This window comes from Ranitomeya imitator, chromosome 2 (genome assembly GCF_032444005.1).
Source record: "Ranitomeya imitator isolate aRanImi1 chromosome 2, aRanImi1.pri, whole genome shotgun sequence".
Lineage (NCBI taxonomy): Eukaryota > Metazoa > Chordata > Amphibia > Anura > Dendrobatidae > Ranitomeya > Ranitomeya imitator.
This window is the reverse complement of record NC_091283.1, coordinates 260,348,950-260,371,004: the sequence shown is the minus strand read 5'-3', so window position 1 is coordinate 260,371,004 and position 22,055 is coordinate 260,348,950. Positions and strand designations below refer to the sequence as shown.

Here is a 22,055-nt window from a genome sequence, read left to right as displayed (position 1 = left end):
TGGGATGATCTGGGCCCCTGGAGTTGGGCTAACTCTAGCTGGTACTCCCGCTCAGCTTGGCGCTCAGCTCTCTCTGCCTCCCGCTGTGCTTGGGCCTCCTGCTGGTATTGCTGGATCAGCTTCAGACATCCATCACGGTCGTTGGCGGGGAGTTATTCCAAGGCCGCCTACAGTTGGGTGTCCAATGCGCTCTGATTGAAAGTAGGGTCAGCATTCAATGGTTGGACCTCTGCAGCAGCACCATTTTCGCCTGGGCCGGCTTCTGCGCCCGCTGGGCTCTGAGCGATTTCCAGTTGCACCAGATCCACGACCAGTTGGCTTTTGTTTTCGCCCGTGGCGTCAATCTGTCTCAACCCACAAAGGGCAATAAGAGTGTCCTTGGTATGTTGCTAATACTAGCCTTCACCTTTTGTGGCCATCATTGCTAAATAAAAGATAAGATAGAAAAACAAACAGAAAGGCGGGGGTAATCGTTATACACACTACTGTCTCAGGACTAGTAAACACTGAGTTCATTCTCCACAACTTTTTTGTGCAGAGTCCTCGCAACAACTGTGCAAGTTTTTAGTGAGAGGAATGATGGCTCAAACCTGATCACTAATGCTCTATTATCCCACCGCTCACACCAATATGTCATGAACCGAGGTTGTTTGATTGCCCCAGGTCCTTTTCTGAAGGGGATTTCTCTATATCCCAATTCCCAGTTTGGAACTTAAATAACAGGTATGACAGAAAAACATGATATACTATTCAACAATTCTATAACCATGTATCCACCTGGATTACTAAAGCCCATCATCAAATACTGCACAGAACCCAACAAAATGATGATCATAAAGCAAGTATTTGTATATCATGAAAATATAATTTTATTGTAGAAAAACAATTTAAAACCATACTGCAAAGCATTTCTTTGGGTTTGCTGTTAACTCTGCGACTCTGAGAGACTCCAGCACTGCTTGTACCTGGGACTGATGGGTCTCCCAGTTGGTACTAAAGATGACTGTCATCCAAATACGTTGATGCGTATTTCCGATGAGGCTCTAACTCTATGTCCATCAGGCTCTGGAATGTGGCCAGAGCCCCATGTAACCCAAAAGGCAAGACAACATAGTGATATAGACCCTCTGGCATTATACATCTACAATGGAATAGTTCACAAATAAATGTATCCAGGTGTTAGAATGGCCAAGTCAAAGTCCAGACCTCAATCCAATTGAGAATCTGTGGAAAGAGCTGAAAACTGCTGTTCACAAACGATCTCCATCAAACCTCACTGAGCTCGAGCTAAGGAAGAATGGGCAAGAATTTCAGTCTCTTGATGTACAAAACTGATAGAGACCTACCCCAAGCGACTTGTATTCGCAGCAAAAGGTGGCGCAACAAAGCATTAAGTTACAGGGGCCGAATAATATTGCACGCCCCACTTTTCAGTTTTTGAATTTCCACAAAAATTTAAAATAACCAATAAATTTCGTTCAACTTCACAATTGTGTTCCACTTGTTGTTGATTCTTCACCAAAAATTTACATTTGTTATCTTTATGTCTGAAGCATGATATGTGGGAAAAGGTTGAAAAGTTTCAGGGGGCTTAATACTTTCGCAAGACACTGTACTTTTACCTCACACCCAGCCGCATCCCTGCCCGGGGCCAGAGGGTTGGTATGCGCGAAGTCGCCTCTGTGACTAAGCACTCCCGGCCTTCAAGGCTTTTAGCAGGATAACATGACACAGTTGCTCATGTTTCCTTTTCCTGGGTTGGTGCACCCTATAATTCACTTCGCCTACCTTCCCTCCTATCTCAAGTGGCCCTGAGCTTTCTCTCTGGGATGGGCACTAGTACCAACACCCGGTCTCCTTCTTTAAAGGTCCTGATGTGGCCCTTTTATTATACGTGCAGCTCTGAGAGGCCTGGGCATCCAACAGATGGTCCTTTACTATGTGCCGCGCGGCCGCAATCCAATCCTCCATACTTGCCACGTGCTCAATGACACTCTTAAGTGGAGTGGGCTCCTGTTCACACGTCTCCTTGGCTACATCCAGCAGTCCCCTTGGGTGCCTGCCATACAATAGCTCAAATGTAGAGAACCCCATGGATGCCTGCAGGAACCTCTCAGATGATGAACATTAGATAGGTCGGAAACATGTCCCAATCCCTCCCATCCTTGGCAACCACCTTTTTGAGCATGGCTTTGAGGGTCTGATTAAACCTCTCCACCAACCCATCAGATTGTGGGTGGCACACAAACGTACATAGCTGTTTAATCATATTAGACATAAAAGGAGTTTCCTGATCTGTAAGGATCTCCTTGTGTAGCCCAATGCAACAAAACATGGCAAATAATTCACAAGCTATTAGTTTAGTCAAGGTGTGGCAGAGATGTATTGCCTCTGGGTACCGGATGGCATAGTCTTTAACTACTAATATGTGTTGGTGGCCCCGGGCGGATTTTACTATTGGCCCTACCAGATCCAATTCCAAAAAGTACCTCTATTATAGGCAAATGTACTCTGGTAGTTTGTGGTGAGTGAGGTTAGTTGGCACTGCGGACATCTATGCAGCACCTTTGGACCTCAGTGTAGACACCAGGCCAAAAAAACTACTGTAGTATGCGCTCCTGCTTCTTATTGGCCCCCAAATGCCCTCCCAGTATGTGAGTGTGAGCCATGTCGAGCACCGCCTGACGATAGGATTGGGGCACTACCAGGTGGCGTAGTCTACAACTACAAATATGTCTTGGTGGCCCCGGGCAGATTTTACTATTGGCTCTACCAGATCCATCGCAATCCTCTTGCCATCTCATGTCCCCTCCAACAACGTTTGGGATCCAATTTCTCCTGTTACCCTTGGGAAAAAAAATAATAGGGGGCAAAAAATAATTAAAAAAAAAATGTTTTATTTTTTACGGCTCTACATTATAAACTTCTATGAAGCACTTGGGGGTTCAAAGTGCTTACCACACATCTAGATAAGTTCCTTAGGGGGTCTAGTTTCCAAAATGGTGCCACTTTTGGGGGGTTCCCACTGTTTAGGCACATCAGGGGCTCTCCAAACGACACATGGCGTCCTATCTCAATTCCAGCCAATTTTGCATTGAGAAGTCAAATGGCGCTCCTTCCCTTCCGAGCTCTGCCATGCGCCCAAACAGTGGTTTACCCCCACATATGGGGTATCAGCGTACTCAGGACAAATTGTACAACAACTTTTCAGGTCCAATTTATCCTGTTACCCTTGCTAAAATAAAACAAATGGGATCTAAATTAAATTTTTTGTGGAAAAAAGTTAAATATTTTTTTTTTTTAAACATTCCAAAAATTCCTGTGAAACACCTGAAGGGTTAATAAACTTCTTGAATGTGGTTTTGAGCACCTTGAGGGGTGCAGTATTTAGAATGGTGTCACACTTGGTTATTTTCTATCATATAGCCCCCTCAAAGTGACTTCAAATGTGATGTGGTCCCTAAAAATAAAGGGTGTTGTAAAAATGAGGAATTGCTGGTCAACTTTTAACCCTTAACTCCCTAACAAAAAAAAAAATTGGTTCCAAAATTGTGCTGATGTAGAGTAGACATGTGGGAAATGTTACTTATTAAGTATTTTGTGTGACATATCTCTGTGATTTAAGGGAATGAAAATTCAAAGTTGGAAAAGTGTGAAATTTTCTAAATTGTCGCCACATTTCCGTTTTTTTTCACAAATAAACTCAAGTAATGTCAAGGAAATTTTAACACTAACATAAAGTACAATATGTCAAGAGAAAACACCATGATCCATGCAAGCATTCCAGAGTTATAACCTCATTTACCCCTTGGGGGTAAAGGGGTTAAAACATTTCCCACATTCTGAACAGGAAAAGGCTTCTCTCCTGTGTGAGTTCTATGGTGACGAACCAAATCTGATTTCTGGTTAAAACATTTCCCACATTCTGAACATGAAAAAGACTTCTCCGCTGTGTAAGTTCTATGGTGTCTACCAAGATGTGATCTGTTAAAACATTTACCACATTCTGAACATGAAAAAGGCTTCTCTCCTGTGTGAGTTCTTTGGTGTTTAACAAGATTCACTTGCTTGTTAAAACATTTCCCACATTCTGAACAGCAAAAAGGCTTCTCTCCTGTGTGAGTTCTTTGGTGTTCATTACGACTCCTTTTGTTGGTAAAACATTTCCCACATTCTGAACATGAAAAAGGCTTCTCTCCTGTGTGAATTCTTTGGTGTTCATCATGACTCCTTTTGTTGGTAAAACATTTCCCACATTCTGAACATGAAAAAGGCTTCTCTCCTGTGTGAGTTCTTTGGTGTTCATCACGATTCCATTTGTTGGTAAAACTTTTCCCACATTCTGAACAGGAAAAAGGCTTCTCCCCTGTGTGAGTTCTATGGTGACTAATAAGATTCTCTTTCTGGCTAAAACATTTCCCACATTCTGAACATGAAAAAGGCTTCTGCCCTGTGTGAGTTCTATGGTGACGAACCAAATCTGATTTGCATTTAAAACATTTCCCACATTCTGAACAGGAAAATGACTTATTTGCTTTAGGAGCAGTTTGTTTTTTAATGCCTCTTTTGTAACTTTGATTTTCCTTAGTAGTCAGTAATGAATTAGAAGATGGGACCTGTTTCATAGGATCAGATGACAGAACTTTGCTGTGAATGGATGATGATATATCTGGAGTAATGACATTCATTTCAGTTGTATCTTGTAGGATTTCAAGATCATCAGATTTAAAAATTGAAGATGTCGGCTGTCCCTCTGATCTTCTAGTACAGTCATCTGCTAAGATAAAAACATTTTTTTAATAAAATATCCTTAAGTTTAAAATTTTTAAACATTTCTACTTAAGCTGTCCATAAAATAGCAAGCTATGTAAAAAAAACTTTAATTATTTACCAAGACAATGACAGTTCACAGTCTAATAGAAAACCTTATTGGATGAACCAGTAGTGTGTGGTGTTCAATTGTTTGTTCATTCTGCCTCCCAAATAACGAATAAAAAGAAACCAATCAATGTTATGTAGGCAAAAATAATACCAATTCTCATCTTACAAAAAAACCACCAAGTCACCACTCAGGTCCATCATATGTCAATGGAAAAACAGAGGATCCCACACTATTAGTGGCTCAAAGGCTGTTGAAAAGCAACAGAGTTTCTATAAACCAATCCAGCAAAATCCGCTCTCACTTCTGAGTCTTGCAGTGTGCTCAAACAACATTTAGGATCCCTGTATTTAGCAATATTATGGTGAGAAGAATCCAGCTAATTTGCAGTGTGTGTTTCCTGGAGTACAATCTGTGCACTATGTGCTGGGTAATAAAATCGGAAATGTGTAATTTTCACTCTCCAACATCCACGGCATGTTAATTTCCAGAAAGTGGCTGTGAAGTAAAAATATAAAAATGCACCTGGTATAAATGTGGAGGTGCAAAATTTTGGACCGGTTAATTTTTTTAAATTTGTTTATGACAGATACCTTGCTAGAGCATATTGTCCTACAAACAAATTTATATGTGTCCCAGTTCATCAGCCAGAATCCACGATCCTATCATGCTAGGTCAAATTTATGGACACCAACTAATGTCCTAGAAATGAAAAAAAAAATAGGACTTACATTCACTATTGGGCATGCTAAAGGCATGCTGAAAAAAACGAGGATTCGGTCCTATTGGTCCAACCGCCCTGTTCAAGCCACCCCAATGTTTTCTGCTGTTCTTCCTAGGACCCATTATGAAATGCTCATGAGATTTCGGCATTTTAAAGACCATAGTCGATGCCTGCCCAGAAATTCCCCAGAACATGACAGAATATTCAAAATCAGACCCATCATCGAATTCTTGACACAAAGGTTCTTGAAGTTTTACACCCCAACAGAAAACATTTCCATTGATGAGTCCCTTGTAAAATTCAAAGGAAGACTGCACCTCAAGCAATTTATTCCTTCTAAGAGGGCAAGGTTCGGAATAAAGCTCTATAAAAATGTGCGAGAGTTCAACCGGATACACATCAGCTTTTTGCATTTATGAGGGGAAAGATAGCCAACTAAACCCACCAGGATGCCCTACTTATCTGGGGACATCTGGAAAAATTGATTTGGAGCTGATATCTTCATTTTAAAGCGCCATGGAATAAATGGCGCTATAATAATTAATAATAATTTTTACAAAAAGGCTACAATCTGTATGTTGACAACTACTACACCAGCATACCTCCATTAAAAAATCTGGTTGAACATAACATGGGGGCTTGTGGGACCATTTGCAAATCCGTCAGGGGTTTCCACAATCATTGGTCAATGAAGTCCTGAAATGGGCAGTCAGGGGCTTTAAACAATGGAGAACTGTGTGCCCTTAAGTAGAAGGATAAAAAAGATATTTTTATCCTGAGCTTGATCCACACAGATGCCACAAGGGCCACTGCAGACCAACAGGGATCCACTATTCCAAAACCTGTGTCTCTCATTGACTTCAACAAATATATGGGGGTGGGGGGAGAGTGGGGGGGGGGGTGGACCTTGCAGATTAGGTTCTAAAGCCACACCAGGTATAAAGAAAATCATATACCTGGTATAAAAAGTTAGTCATTTATTTGTTTAAGGTGGCCTCATATAATTCTTTTGTGTTATACAAAAAAGCCAGAAATGCTGATACTTTCCTTTCCAGGAAAAGGTCATTGAAAATCTTGTTTTTGAAAATGTTGTCCCTGCCAATCCTTTATAATCTGGAGATGTCAGAAGACTCACTGAGCGACATTTTATTGCACTCATTCCAGCAACTGAAACAAGAAAGATCCCCAGAGAAGATGTCGTGTATGTTCCAAGAGAGGAATGAGGCATGATACCCGCTATTATTGCCCACAATGCCCATCATTGCTGGCCTTATGCCTCCATGACTGATTTATAATCTTCCACACAGAACCACGTTTTTAAACTGTTTTGACATTCAAGCATTTGGTTTATTTAGTGACAGACACATCTCAGTAGAGCTGACTTAACAATTTCCGGGGGTAGGTGGGGGATGTCTCCAGAGACACAAGCTGGGCACAATATATTGGGCACTACAATGACATTTTTGCAATTTTTGCTCTAAAACTTCCACTACGTGTTCCTGGAAATCATCCGTGTAGTGAAAATGGTCACTATATCCATAGATGAATAACCAGAGGGGTGTCATTTCCAAAATGGGGTCACTTCAGGGGGATTCTGTTGTTCTGGCACTTAGCGGCTCTCCAAAGTGCCATAACAGCAGAATCCCCCCTGAAGAGACCCCATTTTGGAAATTACACCCCTCTCTGCGAATTCATCTATGGGTGTAGTGACCATTTACCTATCTACCTATTTTCCAATGTAAAATTTGGGGTTAAAACATTTTAGTGGTAAAAATTTAATTATTTTTTCTTCACTGCCCAATGGTATAATTTTCTATGGAACAGCTGTGGTGTCAGTATGCTCACTGCACCACTAGAAGAATTCATTCAGGGAAGTATTTTGTAAAATGCAGTCACTTTTGGGGGCTTATGCTGTTCTGGCACCTCAGGAGCTCTGACAATGTGACATGTCACCACAAACAATTCCAGCAAAATCTGCTCTCCAATATGGCGCTCTTTCCCTTCCGCGCTCTGCCATGCACCCAAACAGTTCTTTACCCCCACATATGGGATGTCAGCATGCTCAGGACAAATTGCACAATGACTTTTGGGGTCCAATTTCTCCTGTTACCCTTTTGAAAACAATTTGAGGGCAAAAATATAATTTTTTGTGGAAAAAAATATGATTTTTTTATTTTCACGGCTCTACGTAATTTTCTGTTAAGCACTTGGGGGTTCAAATTGCCCACCACACATCTAGATAAGTTCCTTGGGGTGTCTAGTTTACAAAATGAGGTCACTTGTTGGGGGTTTCCACTGTTTAGACACCTCAGGGGGCTCTGACAATGACATTTCACCCACCAACAATTCCAGGAAAATCTGCTCTCCAATATGGCGCTCCTTCCCTTCCAAGCCCTGCAATGCGCCCAAACAGTAGTATTCCCCCACATATGGAGTGTCTGCGTGCTCAGGAGAAATTGCACAACAAATTGTATGGAGCATTTTCTCCTGTTACCCTTATGAAAGTTTTAAAAAAATTAGGTCTAAAGGAAAATTTTTGTGAAAGAAAAGTAAATGCTTATTTTTTCCTTTCACCTTCCACTCATTTCTGTGAAGCACCTGAAGGGTTAATAAACTTCTTGAATGTGGTTTTGAGCACCTTGAGGGGAGCCTTGAGCGCCATTTTGCTGGATGTAATTTTTTTTCTAAGCCTCCCAATAGCCACAATATTATAGGCATTATCAACACTATTATATGCATTATGTAAAAATTGGGGGCAGGCCACTACAGATGAATACGTAAACAGAGCATATAAAGCCCCGCCCACAGCCCCACCCCAGAGCACCACATAAAGCCCGGCCACAGCCCCGCCCCAGAGCAAGACAAAGCCCCACCCACAGCCCAACCCACAACCCACCCAAAGCCCCGCCCAGAGCACCACCCCAGAGCACGAGAATCTCATTAACTGAGAACTACAAATACAGATTACACAGCAGTAAACCAGAGTTGCATTCATTTATGGTGGACCATTGGAGCTACTATTAATCCTGACCAGAAGATAAGAGAAAATAATGTTGCTCCCCATTTCAGGAGAGATTGTGCAGTAATCTGAATTTCTTAGGATCAAAAACAATGTAATTTATGCCGTGGTGTGAATCCATGAAACCAGGGCTGGAGCCAACACATCTCCTGTAGGCGGGAATAAATGTATATTACAGCCATCAGCCACGCACAGCTCAGAGATATATCATGGCACCGATGGGTGCCGATGGGTTTATGTAGATTATCACAATCCTCCTTGAAGTTAGTCGGTATTAATATAAATTGAAAAGTCTGGATAAAGGGAAACTCTGTTATTGTCCAGAAATTCACACTTGGCCTCACTGCACATTTAATGTTGTCGCTCATAAAAGTGAAATTTGGCCAGAAAGACGGGACCTGGTCTTGTAGGGACCATATGATCACATTCAGCAGAACAGAAGGGAGAGAATGGAGGAGAATGTTGTGGTCTAGAGGCAAAACGGTGATCATGGTAATACGGCTGGACTACACCACCGATAAAGCAGCCACAGCCAGTGATGAGAAGAATCTGTGACCTCTCTGCATTTAGTGGTTACTACTCACCTGGGTAGTCATATGTGGGAATCTCCTCTTTACACCACTCATTCCCCCTCACATATGTCTCTGTAGTATTAATATGGGTCAGATCTTCACCCTGAAACAAATATTGTAAAAGTCACCGACAGATGGAGAAGTCACATCTATGATCAGCTCTAATCCTGCCATCCCCACCGTTCTCATTACACAAGTATAAAACATATAATACTGGTGGATAAAACAAGACTGAGCACAAGACCTTCACCGGCGTCTACACATCATAGGGGAGATCTCCTGACACCTCTCCATCTACCTGATGATCCTGAGGAGCATTGGGATCTTCTTGGTTACAGTCCTGTGGAAGAAGAGGACGGGGACATCTCTCTGGTGTTGTCCTCTTACGGGATAGATCTGGAGGTAACACATACAGTGAGTGAATTCATTCTTTACATACAGATAATTATAGGCCGTGTGTATTTAGTCCGGTCTATTACCTGGAGATGTGAGGGGCTGGGGAACCTCCATTATGACGTTCTTGTACAGATCTCTGTGTCCTTCTAAATACTCCCACTCCTCCATGGAGAAATAGACAGCGACATCCTGACACCTTATAGGAACCTGACACATACAATGATACCGTCATCCCCCCGATCCCTTCATAGCGTTACTGTATAACGTCCCAGCATTCCCAGCAGTGTCACCTCTCCAGTCAGCAGCTCAATCATCTTGTAGATGAGTTCTAGGATCTTCTGGTCATTGATGTCCTCATGGATCAGGGGGTGAGGTGGAGGTCCTGTGATTGGGCTCAAGAGTCTTCCACATCCCTCAGACACAGGGTCCTGACAGCGATCACTAGAGGTCTTCTTCACCACTGTGTAATCCTGGTAATGGAGAGACACATTAATAAATCTCACTACAGACATTTCCAGAGTCCTCACCTCTCCAGTTCTGTCCATCTGTTATTCCCATAGATAAGAATGATGTAATGTGACATCATCAGAATCTCTCACCTCTCCAGTAAGCCGGAAGAGGATCTCTAGGGTGAAATGTAATATCCTCTCCGCCATCTTGTCTCTGTCCATATCCATCTTTGATGGGTAAATCAGGAAAATGTTCTTTTGTAGAAGATCTTCACTGAGAGGATCCGATATTGTAGAGACCTGAATGAAAAGATGAGCCGATGTAACATCATAAGAATCCTGTGTAATAATACAATTACTGGAGATAATAAGGGAAACATATGAGGAGATTTATTTTTTTACAGTATTTAGTTTCCGTCTTTACATCTACGAATAAATCCTATATATTTAGGCCACAGACAACATGCAGTTTCCTCCTCGGAGTCGGCAGCTGAATACGTTTCTCATAGACTCATCTTCCATAACGCTAATTCTCGTCTCATTTACCGACCCTGGAATCGGCATTAGCAATACTGCAGGAGATATTCATTACACGCGACATGAGAAATAACTATGATGAGGACGACATCTTGATCTTCTACTACGGCTCTAGAGACAGATTTGGCCAGTGTCGGTCACTGACTCCATCACCACCGGCCTCTATATGAAGGTTTCCAGTCTTCCCTGCACTGTAGTCTTTATCACGTTAGATCTCAGGTCCAAATCACACATAGAAGTTTGTTTATAGCCTGGGAAGGGGATAATACACATGGAGCTTCCCAGGCTAGTAATATCAGCCAACAAATGTATACTTAGCCTTTAGTGGCTATTAAAATGGGGGACCCCCCAAAAAAGTGAAGTAGAGTCCCCCTATATTTAATAACCAGCAAAGGCTATGCAGGCAGTTGTGGGTTGATATTAATAGCCTAGGAAGGGGCCATGGATACTGCGCCCCCAGGCTAAAAATATCAGCTCTCAGCCACCTGGAAAAGGCACATATCCAAGATGCACCAATTCTGGCACTTAGCCTCTCTCTTCCCACTTGCCCTTTAGTGGATATCGCTGAACTTGGGATGATGGGAAGGAGAGGGTAACAAATACCACACCCCACTGAGCCCTGTCAATTCATAGGCATCATAGCAACCGAGTGGGCTATCGTTTTGGATGATACACTCCTGCCTATCCAACTATCGTATGGTAAATATCTCATAGATCCTGGGTTCATTAGTATTTGCACCAAGGATGAGGCTAAGTGAGTATTTATTAATTGTCGGTGGTAGTCAGTGAGGTGGATGGAACAATATTGTGAATGTAGGGGGCAGTACTGTGGGAACATTAAAAAGTGGGGGGATGGCAGTACTATGAAAACATTATACTGTGTGTGGTGGGATGGAGGTACTGTAGGAACATTATACTGTGGGGGTATGGAGGTACTGTAGGAACATTATATTGTGTATGAGGGTATGGAGATACTATGAGAAGATTATACTGTGTGTGGGGGTATGGCGGTACTGTGAGAACATTATACTGTGTGTGGGGGTGTTGCAGTACTGTAGGAACATTGTACTGTGTGTGGGGGTATGGCGGTACTGTAGTAACATTATACTGTGTGTGGGGGTATGGTGGTACTATGAGAACATTATTCTGTGTGGGGGGGTATGGCGGTACTAAGAGAACATTATACTGTGTGGGGGTATGGCGGTACTATGAGAACATTACACTGTGTGGGGGTATGGCGGTACTTTAGGAACATTATACTGTGTGTGGGGGTATGGTGGTACTATGAGAAGATTATGCTGTGGGTGGGTGTATGGCAGTACTGTAGGAACATTATACTGTGTGGGGGGTATGGCGGTACTGTAAGAACATTATACTGTGTGTGGGGGTGTGGCGGTACTATGAGAACACTATACTGTGTGTGGGGGTATAGCAGTACTATGCGAACACAATACTGTGTGCGGGGTATGGCGGTACTATGAGAACATTATACTGTGCTTGGGGGTATGGCGGTATTGAGAAGATTATACTGTGTAGGGAGTATGGCGGTACTATGAGAACATTATACTTTGTGGGGGTATGGCGGTACTGTAGGAACATTATACTGTGTGTGGGGGTATGGCAGTACTAAGAGAAGATTATGCTGTGTGTGGGGGTATGGCGGTAATGTAGGAACATTATACTGTGTGTGGGGGTGTGGCGGTACTATGAGAACACTATACTGTGTGTGGGGGTATGGCGCTACTATGAGAACACTGTACTGTGTGGGGGGGTATGGCGGTACTATGAGAACAGTATACTATGTTTGGGGGGTATGGCGGTACTATGAGAACATTATACTGTGTGTGGGGGTATGGTGGTACTATGAGAACACTATACTGTGTGTTGGGGTATGGCGGTACTATGAGAACGCTATGCTGTTTGGGGGGTATGGCGGTACTATGAGAACATTGTACTGTGTGGGGGTATGGTCGTACTGTAGGAACATTATACTGTGTGTGGAGGTATGGAGGTTCTGTGAACATTATACTGTGTGGGGGTATGGCAGTACTGTAGGAACATTATACTGTGTGGGGGTATGGCGATACTATGAGAACACTATACTGTTTGGGGGGTATGGCGGTAATATGAGAACATTATACTGTGTGGGGGTATGGCGGTACTGTAGGAACATAATACTGTGTGTGGGGGTATGGCGGTACTATGAGAAGATTATACTGTGTAGGGGGTATGGCGGTACTATGAGAACATTATACTGTGTGAGGGGGTATGGCGATACTGTAGGAACATTATACTGTGTGTGGGGGTACAGCGGTACTGTAAGAACATTATACTGTGCGAGGGTATAGCGGTACTATGAGAACACTATATTGTTTGGGGGGTATGGCGGTACTATGAGAACGTTATACTGTGTGTGGGGGTATGGCGGTACTATGAGAATATTATATTGTGTGCGGGGGTATGGTAGTACTATGAGAACATTATACTATGTGTGTGGGGGTATGGCGGTACTGTGAGAACATTATACTGTGTGTGGGGGTATGGCGGTACTGTGAGAACATTATACTGTGTGTGGGGGTATGGCGGTACTGTGAGAACATTATACTGTGTGTGGGGATAGGGCGGTACTTTGAGAACAATATGCTGTGTGTGGGGGTATGGCTATACTGTAGAAACATTATACTGTGTGTGGGGGTATAGCGGTACTGTAAGAACATTATACTGTGTGGGGGTATGACGGTACTATGAGAACATTATACTGTGTGTGGGGGTATGACGGTACTATGAGAAGATTATACTGTGTGTGGGGGTATGGCGGTACTATGAGAACATTATGATGTGTGTGGGGGTATGGCGATACTATGAGAAGATTATACTGTGTGTGCGGGTATGGCGGTACTATGAGAAGATTATACTGTGTAGGGGTATGGTGGTACTGTAGGAATATTATACTGTGTGGGGGTATGGCGGTACTGTAGGAACATTATACTGTGTGAGGGGGTATGGCGATACTGTAGGAACATTATACTGTGTGTGGGGGTATAGCGGTACTATGAAAACATTATACTGTGTGTGGCGGTATGGCGGTACTGTAGGAACATTATACTATGTGGGGGTATGGTGGTACCATGAGAACCTTATACTGTGTGTGGGGGTATGGCGGTACTGTAGGAATAATATACTGGGTGGAGGTATGGCGATACTATGAGAATATTATACTGAGTAGTGGGATGGCGGTACTATGAGAACATTATACTGTGTGGGGGTATGGCGTTACTATGAGAACATTATACTGTGTGTAGGGGTATGGCGGTACTATGAGAACATTATACTGTGTGTGGGGGTATGGCGGCACTGTAGGAACATTATACTGTGTGTGGGGGTATGGCGGCACTGTAGGAACATTATACTGTGTGGGGGGGTATGGCGGTACTATGAGAACATTATACTGTGTGTAGTGGTGTGGCGGTACTGTAGGAACATTATACTGTGAGGGTGTATGGCGGTACTATGAGAACATTATACTGTGTGTGGGGGTATGGCGGTACTATGAGAACATTATACTGTGTGTGGGGGTATGGCGGTATTATGAGAACATTATACTGTGTGGGGGTATGGCGGTATTATGAGAACATTATAGTGTGTGTGGGGGTATGGCGGTACTATGAGAGCATTATACTGTGTGGGGGTATGGCGGTATTATGAGAACATTATACTGTGTGGGGGTATGGCGGTATTATGAGAACATTATACTGTGTGTGGGGGTATGGCGGTACTATGAGAACATTATATTGTGTGTGTGGGGAAGGCGGTACTATGAGAACATTATACTGTGTGTGGGGGTATGGCGGTACTATGAGAACATTATATTGTGTGTGTGGGGAAGGCGGTAGTGTGAAAATACCCTTTTTACGAGAGATGCCAGTACTGTGGAAACATTATACCGTGTGAGCGCCATCATATATATTACATAAGGGGTGTAAAAAGGAGAGTCATAAAAAAGACTCCTCAGGGCTGTGCTGCATTTGTACAGACTGCTATCTGCCGTCCAGACGGGACCATGTGACATCAATGGGAAGAGGGAGGGTTTCCGGAGGGAAGAGTCTAGAGGGTGCACCTGGTCAGGAGACCTTGATGACGCAGTTACTGATATTATAAAGGCCGGAGCCCCAAAGGCAGAACAGATTTGGCGCCAACAAAGGAAAGGGGTGCGGGGAAGAATCTGAGGTACCAGCTGATGGTAAAGTGCCCGAGGCAGCTGGGTGTGGGGCAGAACCTGCTTACAGGGCATAATGGGGGCATTACACTGTGTGGGGCCAAGAAAGGGGCCCTGTACTAGGAGAACAATCCGCTCCCTCACTTCCTGTCCTCCATAGTTGGCTCGTATGTATCTATTACAGGAAACAGAACAACAACGTCATGATTCTTATAAAGAGTCTCCGTGCAGAAGGGGTTAATGTCCCCCCCGCGCTCAGTAATGGGGAATCTCCACATACCTCCACCTGCAGAGCCGCACTCCACCACATGAGTGGCTAAATCCAAGTCGGCTAAGGGACCTCTGCTGACGTCGTGCCCATGTGACCGGAAGGGGCGGTGCTTCTTCCTCCATAGAGCAGACAGGAGGAAGCTGTGGATGTCATGGCGGGATTTCGTGCAGGATTTAGATTTTGAGTGCTTTGTGCAGGATTTGCCTCTTCCTCCATAGAGCAGAGCAGACAGGAGGGAGCTGTGGATGTCAGGGCGGATTTCGAGGATTTTGTACAAGATTTGGAGTGTTTTGGGTCGTTCTCCATAGTCACAGATCAGGTAAGTGGGAGTCTTCCTGGGGAGAAAGGGGTGATGTTGCCTGCATGGGGCTGCATGTGCATGCTGGACGGGGGGTCTGCCTGGGGAGAAAGGGGTGATGCTTGCATGGGGCTGCATGTGCATGCTGGACAGGGGGGTCTGCCTGGGGAGAAAGGGGGTGATGCTTGCATGGGGCTGCATGTGCATGCTGGAGGGGGTCTGCCTGGGGAGAAAGGGGTGATGTTTGCGTGGGGCTGCATGTGCATGCTGAACGGGGGTCTGCCTGGAGAGAAGGGGGTGATGCTTGCGTGGGGCTGCATGTGCACGCTGGAAGGGGGGGTCTGCCTGGGGAGAAGGGGTGGTGATGCTTGCATGGGGCTGCATGTGCATGCTGGAGGGGGCTTGCATGGGGCTGCATGTGCATGCTGGAGGGGGTCTGTCTGGGGAGGAGGGGGTGATATTTGCATGGGGCTGCATGTGCATGCTGGACGGGGGGGCTGCCTGGGGAGAAAGGGGTGATGTTGCATGGGGCTGCATGTGTGTGGGACTGCATGTGCATGCTGGACGGGGGTCTGCCTGGGGAGAAGGGGGTAATGTTGCTTGCATGGGGCTGCATGTGTATAGTGGAGGGGGGGTCTGCCTGGAGAGAAGGGGGTGATACTTGCATGGGGCTGCATGTGCACGCTGGATGGGGGTCTGCCTGGGGAGAAGGGGTGGTGATGCTTGAATGGGGCTGCATGTGCATGCTGGAGGGGGGCTTGCATGGGGCTGCATGCACATGCTGGAGGCGGGCTTGCATGGGGCTGCATGTGCATGCTGGAGGGGGTCTGTCTGGGGAGGAGGGGGTGATGTTTAAATGGGGCTGCATGTGCATGCTGGAAGGGGGGTCTGCCAGGGGAGATGGTACTTGCATGGGACTGTGTGCTGGTGGTCTGCCTGGGGAAGCTGGTGATGCTTGCATGGCACTGCGTGCTGATGGTCTGCCTGGAGAAGGGGGTACATTGCTTGCGTGGGACTGCGTGCTGGGGGCGCTACCTAGGGAAGGTGGTTACATTGCTTACGTGGGACTGCGTGCTGGGGGTCTGCCTGGGGAAAGGGGTGATGCTTGCGTGGTACTGCACGCTGGAGGGGCCTGCCTGGGGAAGGGGGTGACGTTGCTTGCCTGGGACTGCGTGCTGGAGGGGCCTACCTGGGGAAGGGTGACTGCATGCTGGGGGTCTCTGTTGGAAGGGGGTCATGTTCCTTGCGAGCGGGGCTGTGTGTCTGTTGGGAAGGGGGGCTGCGTGCTGGGGGTCTCTGGGGAAGAGAGGCTGTGTGCTGGAGTCTCTGTTGGGAAGGGGGTCATGTTGCATGCGTGGGGGATCTGTGTGCGGGGGGTCTACCTGCAGAGTGGGGCCGATGTTATTTGCATGGGTCTGCATGGTGTGGGGGGCTGTTGTCACGTACTGTGCAGGTCAGTGTGTGATGTCACTTGCGGTGGGGGGTGTGTAGGGAAGAATAGTGTGAGGGGGCGAACAGGGGAGGGGATGAATGATGATGGAGATCTGAGGGATTGATATTACTTAACATGAGAATCTCTGCCTGATGGTGAGTCGGTCCTGTTGTGTTTTGTTTTTTGTTTTTTTTTGTTTTTTTTTTACATAAAACTTTCTTATTAATATTATTGGGCGCACATGACGTCAGGTTGATGACTGACCTATGACCTCTGGGAGCAAAACTGCGTGATGATGTCTCCAGATCCCGGGCTTTATTCTCTCCTCGCACGCTATTCTGTTCAGTATTAGCCTGGTGGCCACTGGTGTCAGCCACTACTTGAGTTTTCTACATGATTTTTTCTGTTTTATTCTAGGTATTGTGGCTTTTCCCCATCCTGTGTCCCTCAGAGCAGTGACCTCCCTACAGATGTCATTTCATCACTGGACTTCTCTTCACCAAGTGGAATGCTTGTGCCCCCACAATCCGTGTGAGGACCCAAAGTGATGACACTGTGGGTGTCTGATAATGTCGGGCCCCTCCGCCTCCCCGGCCCCGTCGGGGCCCCTCCGCCTCCCCGGCCCCGTCGGGGCCCCTCCGCCTCCCCGGCCCCGTCGGGGCCCCTCCGCCTCCCCGGCCCCGTCGGGGCCCCTCCGCCTCCCCGGCCCCGTCGGGGCCCCTCCGCCTCCCCGGCCCCGTCGGGGCCCCTCCGCCTCCCCGGCCCCGTCGGGGCCCCTCCGCCTCCCCGGCCCCGTCGGGGCCCCTCCGCCTCCCCGGCCCCGTCGGGGCCCCTCCGCCTCCCCGGCCCCGTCGGGGCCCCTCCGCCTCCCCGGCCCCGTCGGGGCCCCTCCGCCTCCCCGGCCCCGTCGGGGCCCCTCCGCCTCCCCGGCCCCGTCGGGGCCCCTCCGCCTCCCCGGCCCCGTCGGGGCCCCTCCGCCTCCCCGGCCCCGTCGGGGCCCCTCCGCCTCCCCGGCCCCGTCGGGGCCCCTCCGCCTCCCCGGCCCCGTCGGGGCCCCTCCGCCTCCCCGGCCCCGTCGGGGCCCCTCCGCCTCCCCGGCCCCGTCGGGGCCCCTCCGCCTCCCCGGCCCCGTCGGGGCCCCTCCGCCTCCCCGGCCCCGTCGGGGCCCCTCCGCCTCCCCGGCCCCGTCGGGGCCCCTCCGCCTCCCCGGCCCCGTCGGGGCCCCTCCGCCTCCCCGGCCCCGTCGGGGCCCCTCCGCCTCCCCGGCCCCGTCGGGGCCCCTCCGCCTCCCCGGCCCCGTCGGGGCCCCTCCGCCTCCCCGGCCCCGTCGGGGCCCCTCCGCCTCCCCGGCCCCGTCGGGGCCCCTCCGCCTCCCCGGCCCCGTCGGGGCCCCTCCGCCTCCCCGGCCCCGTCGGGGCCCCTCCGCCTCCCCGGCCCCGTCGGGGCCCCTCCGCCTCCCCGGCCCCGTCGGGGCCCCTCCGCCTCCCCGGCCCCGTCGGGGCCCCTCCGCCTCCCCGGCCCCGTCGGGGCCCCTCCGCCTCCCCGGCCCCGTCGGGGCCCCTCCGCCTCCCCGGCCCCGTCGGGGCCCCTCCGCCTCCCCGGCCCCGTCGGGGCCCCTCCGCCTCCCCGGCCCCGTCGGGGCCCCTCCGCCTCCCCGGCCCCGTCGGGGCCCCTCCGCCTCCCCGGCCCCGTCGGGGCCCCTCCGCCTCCCCGGCCCCGTCGGGGCCCCTCCGCCTCCCCGGCCCCGTCGGGGCCCCTCCGCCTCCCCGGCCCCGTCGGGGCCCCTCCGCCTCCCCGGCCCCGTCGGGGCCCCTCCGCCTCCCCGGCCCCGTCGGGGCCCCTCCGCCTCCCCGGCCCCGTCGGGGCCCCTCCGCCTCCCCGGCCCCGTCGGGGCCCCTCCGCCTCCCCGGCCCCGTCGGGGCCCCTCCGCCTCCCCGTCGGGGCCCCTCCGCCTCCCCGTCGGGGCCCCTCCGCCTCCCCGTCGGGGCCCCTCCGCCTCCCCGTCGGGGCCCCTCCGCCTCCCCGTCGGGGCCCCTCCGCCTCCCCGTCGGGGCCCCTCCGCCTCCCCGTCGGGGCCCCTCCGCCTCCCCGTCGGGGCCCCTCCGCCTCCCCGTCGGGGCCCCTCCGCCTCCCCGTCGGGGCCCCTCCGCCTCCCCGTCGGGGCCCCTCCGCCTCCCCGTCGGGGCCCCTCCGCCTCCCCGTCGGGGCCCCTCCGCCTCCCCGTCGGGGCCCCTCCGCCTCCCCGTCGGGGCCCCTCCGCCTCCCCGTCGGGGCCCCTCCGCCTCCCCGTCGGGGCCCCTCCGCCTCCCCGTCGGGGCCCCTCCGCCTCCCCGGCCCCGTTGTTTGCTTTTTTTGTCATTAATCTGTCTTTAATGTTTAATTTATTGTTTAGATTTCTTAATCTCTCTTCTTTATTTTTAACTATTTGACTTGTAATAAACTTGTTTGACAGCTATGAGTTGAATTTTAATTTCTATAATTCTTAAGCGCGGGGTGATATTAGTGGAGGGTAACGCAGTTGGATCTGTATCAGGCTGAGTTTACACATTGCAGGTTATTGGGGAAACGATCTGTAGGGACGTCCTCACCAGTAGACCGGACCCGCACTTCCATGTAGCCCATACAGCCGGACTAGCTGTATGTTTTTTTTTTTTTGTTTTAAGTCCATAATTGTTTTTTCTTTAAAAGACATAAGCTGGTTTTCTCTGAGGGTTTCACTGCTGCTGCCACCATTGATGGGACTGGCTGTGACATTTTCTAGAGGAATAATGTATCTCTGGACTGTTAGGCAATATTCACATTTAAATTTTTTTGTACTAATGGTTTACAAAATTCTGACAACCTGTGACACAGCTGGAATGAATATGTCGCATGTATTTGTCTTGCTCTATCAATTAAGGAATGTTTCCCTCAGACATCCTGGAGACTTCACAACCCTGGATCAGACCTAAATCACAGGACAATAAAACCTCACCCTCCTCATCTATGAGCTGCCCCAATATTTATGGCCACAACTGTTTCCCGCTCCCATATTGATATTTCCCGCTCCCAATGGGTCCACTGCTGAAAGCGCAGTTTTCACCTGAGGACCGTGGGCATCTTTCTACCACCTCACCCCCTTGCAAATCGGCCAAGCAGTATCAGCCCAAAGTCATGAAGCAGTCTCTTCTGATTTTTTTTAACATTTTCTTAACCTGAGCACCACCTGCATCTGAGTTCTAAGTACGAGCTGCAGTAGAGTAGACACCTTAAAAAACATGACAGATGTGAGCTTTCCTCCTGCTCCCTCTTCTGCTGCGGTCTTGACCTCTTCATCCAGCTCACGAACAACAGTCTACCCGCAAAGACAGGATGTGACAGCACCACCAGCAGTGTCACCAAGCATCTCCACCCTGTCCCATGGAAGTGTTCATCTCTCCATCACCCAAACCCCATAAAGAGGAAATACCCCACTACCCCCCGCCCACAGGCCCTGGCCCTGAATAACAGCATTTACCAATTCCTGGCCTTTGAAACACTGCCATTCCAGCTGATGGAGAAAAACCATTTTAAAAAAAATGATGGTGGTGGCTGTTGCGAAGTACGTGGTTCTCATCCACCGCTAATGTTTCAAGTTGGCCATGCCTGCCCAGCACACACATGTTGCAACCAAAATCAGGTGTGCACTGTGCAACGCCATCAGTGGCAAGGTCCAGATAACTACCGATACGTGGACCAGTAAGTATGGGCAGGGACGTTACATCTCCCTATCTGCACACTGGGTAAATGTGGCAGCTGGGACAGAGGAGGAAGGCGTTCTAGCGCATGTCCTACATCTATTGTTTGACATTGCTCTGCCCATGTGGCCTACTCCACTTACTCCATCACCTAGCAGTAAGACTAGCACCTGCAACTTCAACACAGCCAGGGGGAAAAGACAATAGGCTGTTCTCAAACTCATCATTTTGGGGGACAAGTTCCATACTGCTCAAGAGCTGTGGACAAGGAATAAACGAGACTGATGAGTGGTTGGTGCTGCTGGACCTAAATCCAGGCCTGGTGGTGTGCAATAACGGGCGAAATCTGGTAGCACCTCTAGGCCTAGCTGGTTTGACCACATCCCTTGCCTGGCACATGTGTCAAGTTTAGTGGTGCAAATCTTTCTTAAAAATTACCCATATGTGAGAGGTCGTCTGTGCACGATTATGGCGTTCACACCCTGCAGCTGCTCGACGGTCTGTGCTGCAGCTTCACTTCTACCTTCTCGATCAGCGCCTCATATGTGACATATCAACAAGGTGGAACTCAAAAGTTGCATACGCTGTAGAGGCTGTGCAAGCAGAAGCAATACTGGAGTTTCAGCTGCAGCACGCACGGGCGAGTAGTTCTGTGGAACAACACTTCACCATGTCATGAACACAACAGGGTGGAACTCAAAGTAGCTCACGGGCATCACTGGAGCATGGCAGGGAGGACATAGACAATACACCTCCCACAGAGGACAGTTTGTCTTTGCCTCTGGGCAGCCTGGCATGAATTATTATTATTTATATAGCATCATTAATTCCATGGTGCTGTACATGAGAAAGGGGTTACATACAGGGTTATAGATATCATTTACAGTGAACAAATTTACAATGACAGACGGGTACAGAGGGGAGAGGACCCTGTCCTTGCGGATTTATGTTCTATGGGATAATGGGGAAGAGACAGAAGGCTGGGGGTGCAGCAGCTCTGGTGGTGGGGAGGCGGCAGAATGGTTATTGCAGGCTGTAGGCTTTCCTGAAGAGATGGGTTTTCAGGTTCTGTCTGAAGGATCCGAGGGTGGTGACACTAGTGGCTAATCAGACGTGTTGAGGTGTTGAATTCCAGAGGATGGGGGATATTGGGGAGAAATCTTGGAGGCAGTTGTGTGAGGAATGAATAAGTGTGGAGGAGACTAGGAGGTCTTGGGAGGATCGAGGATTACGTGAGGGAAGATATTGGGAGAATAGTTCAGAGATATAGGGAGGGGACAGGTTGTGGATGGCTTTGTAGGTCAGTGTTAGTAGTTTAAACTGGATTCGTTGGGGAATTGGGAGCCAGTGGAGGGATTTGCAGAGGGGAGGAGAGAGGTGGATTAGCCGGGCAGCAGAGTTGAGGACAGACTGGAGTGGTGCAAGAGATTTAGCAGGGAGGCCACAGAGGAGGGTGTTGCAGTAGTCGAGGCGAGAGATGATGAGGGCATGCACAAGCGTTTTAGTAGATTGAGGGCAGAGGAAGGGATGGATTCTGGCAATATGT

General features: G+C 48.8%; 1 protein-coding gene across 2 annotated transcripts; it reads right to left on the bottom strand.

Annotated features, from left to right (window-relative positions):
• Positions 1-848: 848 nt before the first annotated feature.
• On the bottom strand, positions 849-15,229 carry LOC138662997 (oocyte zinc finger protein XlCOF22-like). Of its 2 annotated transcripts, none has more exons than XM_069749034.1 (7): positions 15,073-15,229; positions 10,190-10,339; positions 9,881-10,060; positions 9,674-9,797; positions 9,493-9,590; positions 9,207-9,297; positions 849-4,777 (listed from the first exon to the last, which is right to left on the bottom strand). In XM_069749034.1, exons 1-7 carry the CDS (start codon positions 15,100-15,102, stop codon positions 3,798-3,800), a joined length of 1,653 nt encoding a protein of 550 aa, XP_069605135.1. In that variant the 5' UTR covers positions 15,103-15,229; the 3' UTR covers positions 849-3,797. The 2 variants fall into 2 exon arrangements, with proteins under 2 accessions (XP_069605135.1, XP_069605137.1); XM_069749036.1 differs by having other exon boundaries at positions 3,303-4,774.
• Positions 15,230-22,055: the final 6,826 nt, after the last annotated feature.

Coding starts and splice junctions, on each gene's coding strand:
- LOC138662997 (XM_069749034.1), bottom strand. CDS start 15,102: ATGTGGTGGAGTGCGGCTCTGCAGGTGGAG. Junction 10,340..15,072: donor GTGCGGCTCTGCAGGTGGAG/GTATGTGGAGAT, acceptor CTTTTCATTCAG/GTCTCTACAATATCGGATCC. Junction 4,778..9,206: donor TCCCACATATGACTACCCAG/GTGAGTAGTAAC, acceptor TTTTTATCTTAG/CAGATGACTGTACTAGAAGA.